Here is a 6,397-nt window from a genome sequence, read left to right as displayed (position 1 = left end):
GCTGGAGATGGTTGAATTAGTTTGCAGATTGGAACAGAGAAAAAAAACTTGAGGCAATTCCATTTTCAAATGTGACAAATTCAAGAATAGTTGAAATTTCTTGCAATATCTTGAAAAAGATCATCGATGAATTGAAAGTATCGCTATTTCCCTTTAGTATGCAACTGGATGAAACTACAGATGTCTCGAATTATAGTCAACTTCGTGTTTTTGTTCGTTACGTGTCTCTTGATACTATCAAAGAAGAGTTTTTATTACAAGACTTACAAGACAAGAGTTACAAGTCTTCGGTTGGAAAGAAAAACTTCATTCACTTCGTACAGATGGAGCACCTGTGATGCTTGGCAATAAATCTGGTTTTGCCCTGTTGGTAAAAAAAAAGTCTCCTAATGCTCTTGTTACTCATTGTTTTTTACATAAACATGCGCTGGCTACAAAAACTCTTCCAACCAGCTTAAAAGAAGCATTATCAAAAGTTATTAAAACTGTAAATTTTATTAGACGTGGAGCTCTTAATCATCGTCTCTTTAAAACGCTGTGTCAAGAAATGGACGCAGGACATGAGGTACTTCTGTACCACACGGAATTGTGCTGGCTGTCACGAGGGCAGGTTTTGAAACAATTTTTCATGTTGATGATCGAATTATCACTTGTTCAAGAAGAAAAAGATAACTCTTTCTTCGAATATTTAAACAAAAAAGATTTTACCTATAAATTGGCTTACCTGGCAGATAATTTTAACCACATGAACAATTTAAGTCTTTTAATTCAAGGACCCGATATCACTATTATGGATGCAACTGAGAAATTACAAGCATTCTAATTGAAGATGCCACTTTGAAAAAATTAGAATTCAAAATGAGATATATGCAAACTTTTAAATGTTGGACGAAGTGCTTTCTGAAAATGGATCTTGGCAAGATAATTTGTTACTGAATAACTTAAAAAATGAAATCTGTGAACACCTGGAAGTACTTCAAGTTTCATTGAAAAAATATGTTAATTTAGATGAGATAAAGATAAAAGATGAGTTGTGGATTCGTCATCCTTTTCTTTGTGATATTGACCTTGCCAAAGATGAGCTTATTGGTCTTAGAACAAAGTCCTCGCTAAAAATGGCCTTCGATTCAAAAACACTCGGAGAGTTCTGGTCTTCTGTGAAAGAAGCCTACCCATTGCTTGTAAAGCGAGCTATTTCAGCTATAATTCCGTTAGCTACAGTGAATCTTGACGAAGCCGGACTTTCCACAGTTGTGATAGTAAAAATAAAACATCGTTATTGATTGAATGTTGAACATGTTATGCTCGTTGCTTTGTCGAAAACCATCCCTCTATTCAATTTATTAATTGAGGAAGAGCAGCAACAACCTTCAGACTAAAAATTTTAATTTTAAATATTTTGCATACTATTGAAATAATAAAATTAAATGCTAAAATAAATTGAATACTAAAAATTGAAGTTTTTTGCAATTTTTTTCTCAGAGGGATGGTCCGCGACTTCTTAAAAAAACTTTACAAGGGGTCCATTGTATCAAAAAGGTTAAGAAACACTGCCCTAGAGTGAAGAGAAATAAGCTTTCGAGCCTGAAACCTAGTTCAGAGCAGGGGTTTCCAACTTACATGAGGCCAAGGGCCGCAATTAAAAACCCCAATCAAACGGTGGGCCGCAACTTTATCAAAATTTTATCTTGGACTCTTTTATGTTTGAGGGAACATTAAATATTACTGTCAGATTTTTATCAAGCTGTACAAAACAAACATATTGAATTACAAATTAAAATTAGTAGTAGATTTTTAAGCAACACGCATGATTATTTTTGTATTTGAATAAATATTTTCTTGGATGCAAAACCTGAGAAATATATATATATTTTTTTGCGCCGTTGGTATGTCAAATTTCGCAGGAATGAAGAAATTAGGGGGGTTTTTTTACGAAGGAAAAGTATTTTAAGCCCATATAGATTTTTTACGAAAATTGTCCGCAAAAATGACAACTAATATATTTTAGTTCGCGGGTCACATAAAAAAAAGGTTTCGCGGGCCAGATGAGGCCCGCGTTCCCCCAGTTGGTAAGCACTGGTTTAGAGCATTCGATTCCTTTTTTTTAAATCTTTTTTTAATCTTTTCGCTTTTTCAAAAGCTTCTGTTTTAGAAAAATGTTACAACAAATTATTTTTGTAGTACATTTTCTTCTATTCTTCATTTAACTTTTTTGAATTTCGAAAAATGTTTTTTAAATTTAAAAAAGGTGAAGTTTTAAAATCACAAGCACGTAAATTTGTGCACAATCTATTTGAGTTTTTGCTAATGAAGCTAAGGAAAAAGCCCTTAAATATGACCTCTCCATCAACCATCTCAAATAGCATGTCTGGCAACTGGAGTGTCACACTTCACACTTCAAAAAATAAAAATAAAAGTTTCCTTTTTAGGAAAATGAGGTGTGTTGCCAACTCCCGGAAAAAGCAGGAAACCCGGAAAGTGTGCTCTACCGCAAATCATCCTAGAGCACCGTGCTGACTGGCACCCTGCAGTTCATAAGTATCCTTCTTATTGTAACATTCATAATGTCAAACTCCTAAAGGAGTATGATTATTTACGTTTACACGTAATAAGAACTTTTAAAGAGAAATCATTTTGAGGTTTAACACCTCCTTCAATTGGTTTTAAAAGAGCTACTGTGTACTGTGTTTTTCAAAAGAAGCATTAATAACTAACATTTTCAAAATTTCAGGAAATATTTCAGTCATTATAAAATTTAATAACTTGAATAAATTGTGCTTTTTTATGCTTCAGCTCTCTTCAAATTTTCATCGACTATTTGTCGAAATACTATGAAAATTTGAAATTGTTATTTCTATGAATAATGATTGATAAATAGGAGAATTAATCAGTATGGTAATTGTATAAAATTGTTTAAAGCAGTTCAATGATTTATTAATAAATAACTCATCGATAAATTTATGATACATTGTAAATTGGTTATTGAGAAAGAAAAAAAAATGCCAATAAAAAATTGTTAGAATTATTTTTTTTAAAATAGGTGAGGTAAGCTATATAGGTTACATTGAAGAAAGAATAAGAAAGCCTAATTAAAAACAAAACTTATATAACTTCATATAGTTTGATGGGTGGTTGATGAAAATTATCGTTGATAGTTTAGTTTCGGTAACTTGCTTTCTGATTAAAAAAAAAAGGTAAAGAATGAATAATAGAAATAAAGATATTTAATATTTCTCCAGCATAGATAACATTAACTAAACTATTTCTATTTTCAGCAAAACTTTTATCTCCTTTTAAAATTAGAGTTAATAAGTTTAAGCGCTTCACTTTTAAAGTAAACTAATAAAAGTAATTAACTGTTTTAAAAAATGTGCTAGTTCAGATGTCAGACTATCTAAAAATGAATGAACATTCATAATAAATAGCGCAAAATTAATATGTAGAATAAAAAAGCTGCACTACCCTTAATGTCAGAATTTGTTTCCTTGTATTTAAAAAATTGCCATGCGAATCCCTTGTAATGCCCTTGTATTTAAAAACCCATGCGAATCTTAAAAAAGTTCTTGAATCAGATTAAATAAATCTGCTACTGGTGGCCGAATCAGCCCATTCCCATACAAACTGTCATTGAATCTACCCTCCCTAAAATCATAAAATGGGCAAATCTTGTTTCCGTAGCAACAGACGGCTCGCAGTACATGCAGTTGTAGAACCACTCCCCCCCCCTCCTCTCTTTGCAAAGCATTTTTATTCTTTTGAGAAGGAAATAATTCTCCGAAAAAGTATTTAAAATTTAAACCGTTATACACTTCCCTTCATGTTGAAGTAGATATTAATTACAAAAAAGAAAAATTTACTGCAATTCTATCTTCACACAATTTCTTTCCTATGAAAAAAGAAACTTTAATTTTTTTTTGTTATGACTTATCTTTTTTTTTTCTTGCAATTGCAAACTTATACATTTTAATAAACAAAATTGTACGTTAGTTTTTCAAAAAAATATTATTTTCTTCATGTGATGCCACAAACTTTTTTTGTAACATGGGGAACAAAAAAAATATTACATATTTTCTTTCTGTGCCCAGCGGGGATATGTGTGATGCCGCAATTGACACTGCATATTTATTTCTTACCTTTCAAAATATCTTTAATTAAACTTTTTTTTTTATCGAATCATATTTAAATTAAATCAAAGAGTTATTCTTTTAAAGAGAGAATAAAATGTTTCATTATTTTCTTATCGATCACTGTAACGGCTGACTTCTTATTTCAATAATAATGTAGACTCATTAACTCACTGCCGCGCCAAATCGAAAACAAAAATCTATTTATAACACTTTATTCTTAAATTCCTTACCTAAAATATTTTTCAGTTACAGGGTTATTTTAATTCCCACAGTTTTGTTGGCGACTCCTGATCGCCTAAGTATTCTCAAAGGTAATATTGATTATGCTGGGTTGGCTTTGTTTTGGCTATGTTATATTTTGATAATTCACCAATTTTGGATCTCCTATCTATGCTTACCCAGTGTCCGTTGGGAACAAATACATTCACTTTCAATTTCAAAATTTGTGGCGACTGGCGGAGCCCTTGCGGGCCCTATCTGTCCCGATCGTTGAATATCTTTACTACGCTTCCTAGCAAAACTTCTTGAAAGTGTAATCTTGATCCCATTAGGAGATATCTTTTTTATGATTTGTATTTTATATATGGCCATTTTTAAAGTTACAAATTCTTGTTTAATAAATAAAAAATTTTCTTAAACGATTTTTATTATTTCCTGGCGACAATCATTTTACTACATCCATAATTAAGATGTGTTGGTAACGGCCAAAAATCCATAATGAATATATACCACTACCTATATGCTGATTATGGCGATCATCGACGTCATACTCTTTTATAATATATTTTTTAATAATAAATTACAATTCGCAACACAAATAATGCGATATTTTTTATTTCAAAGTTCATAATTTATCTCTTTTTAGAAAATGGTATTTTCTATCGTTGTGTTATATTGAATTAGATTTTGAAAAAAATTACTCAGCAAATTAATTTTTTGCTTTTTATTACCGCCTTACATTAAACCCAACTCGGAAGACAAAGAGGCTAAGAAGTCGTACTTTATTTAATAATTTCATGCTAGAGTTTTTAGTTACACAATTTCACTGTTTTCGTTCTAGCCATAAAGGTAATACGTAATTTTTTTTCTATATCCCAAATTCGTGTTTGAAGTTTAACTCGTTACAAATATTTTTAATGCTTTCAATTAAACAAATTTTCAATTTCAAAATATCCTCTTTTTTTTTTTTAAATATTTGATGATGGATTTTATTTTTTGCCTCATCATTTACTATTGCGAATGTAAATAAAGTACGAAAAAGTCATTCGTAAAAATATTTGTTTTAAGTGCTACATGAATTTGCAAAAGACTTTTTGAAATAGAATTAATTACATCAATCAGGATAACTTCAAATATTATTTGAATAAAACCGAAAAAAACCCTAGTATAATAAAGCCCGGATTTTGATGAGATTTGCATTTTTTGCATTTATGGACATTTTTTGTCCTTTAGAGCATTTTTTTAGATTTACAGGGCATTTTTTTTAAATTTTGGGGCGTATTTTGCATTTTAAAGCATTCTTTAAGTTTTTTTGTTAATTTTTTCCATTTTTTTTATTCTGGGGGCATTTTTATTACATGAAATGCAAGATTTGTCTCATACTTTGTCTTGATTCAGAAGATGCTGCATCAATTAAGATAGCGCAAAACGTGTTGGCCTCTGATAAAATCGAAGGAAACTTATCATCTACCAACTCTAGCTTTGCTATTGTGTTCTCGACAATTACAAGCTTGGAGAAATAAGAATTGGAACTTTGCGATGCAATAAATTATATTGACGTAGTGAGTCAAGTGTTGCAAAAAGCAAGGGGAAAGATAGCACGAAGTGTAGCAGCTCAATTGAACAAAGTTTTGGAGAAGAACACTGGCTTCCAAACAATGAAGAAAATCTCTACGATATTAACAGGTGAAGCAACATATTTTCAAATTGCAGAAGAATTATCAGTAAGTGAGACCGTCTTTTTCAAGTACGCACTTATAACATCAGTAGACGCTGAAAGAAGCTTCTCCAGGTATAAAAATTTACTTTCAGACAAGAGACGCTCGTTTACATCTCAAAATATCAAAAATCCTTTAATAATCCATTGTAATTCTGATATTTAGTAATATTATGAGATGGAAGTTGTTATATTCATTAAAATTTCTATACAAAATGAAAATGTTTTGGAGTCATAACATTTTCTTTTTGTTATTTTAGGATATAAAACATATTTTTCAAACTTTAATGAACGTAGAACAAGTATTGCGTCTCTTCTTATTTTTTTTAAATAA

At 30.6% G+C, this 6,397-nt stretch overlaps 2 protein-coding genes across 2 annotated transcripts; both read left to right on the top strand.

Annotated features, from left to right (window-relative positions):
• Positions 1-337: 337 nt before the first annotated feature.
• LOC139425660 (protein FAM200C-like) lies at positions 338-823 on the top strand. Its single transcript, XM_071181063.1, has one exon. It carries the CDS (start codon positions 338-340, stop codon positions 821-823), a length of 486 nt encoding a protein of 161 aa, XP_071037164.1.
• Positions 824-881: 58 nt separating this feature from the next.
• LOC139425659 (zinc finger BED domain-containing protein 5-like) lies at positions 882-1,283 on the top strand. The gene has a single exon (XM_071181062.1). It carries the CDS (start codon positions 882-884, stop codon positions 1,281-1,283), a length of 402 nt encoding a protein of 133 aa, XP_071037163.1.
• Positions 1,284-6,397: the final 5,114 nt, after the last annotated feature.

Source organism: Parasteatoda tepidariorum, chromosome 5 (genome assembly GCF_043381705.1).
Source record: "Parasteatoda tepidariorum isolate YZ-2023 chromosome 5, CAS_Ptep_4.0, whole genome shotgun sequence".
Taxonomy (NCBI): domain Eukaryota; kingdom Metazoa; phylum Arthropoda; class Arachnida; order Araneae; family Theridiidae; genus Parasteatoda; species Parasteatoda tepidariorum.
The sequence above is the reverse complement of the archived record's forward strand: the minus strand, read 5'-3'. Positions and strand labels throughout refer to the sequence as shown.

Bases quoted from the DNA above. Each gene is read 5' to 3' on its own strand.
- LOC139425660 (XM_071181063.1), top strand. From the start codon at position 338: ATGCTTGGCAATAAATCTGGTTTTGCCCTGTTGGTAAAAAAAAAGTCT.
- LOC139425659 (XM_071181062.1), top strand. From the start codon at position 882: ATGTTGGACGAAGTGCTTTCTGAAAATGGATCTTGGCAAGATAATTTG.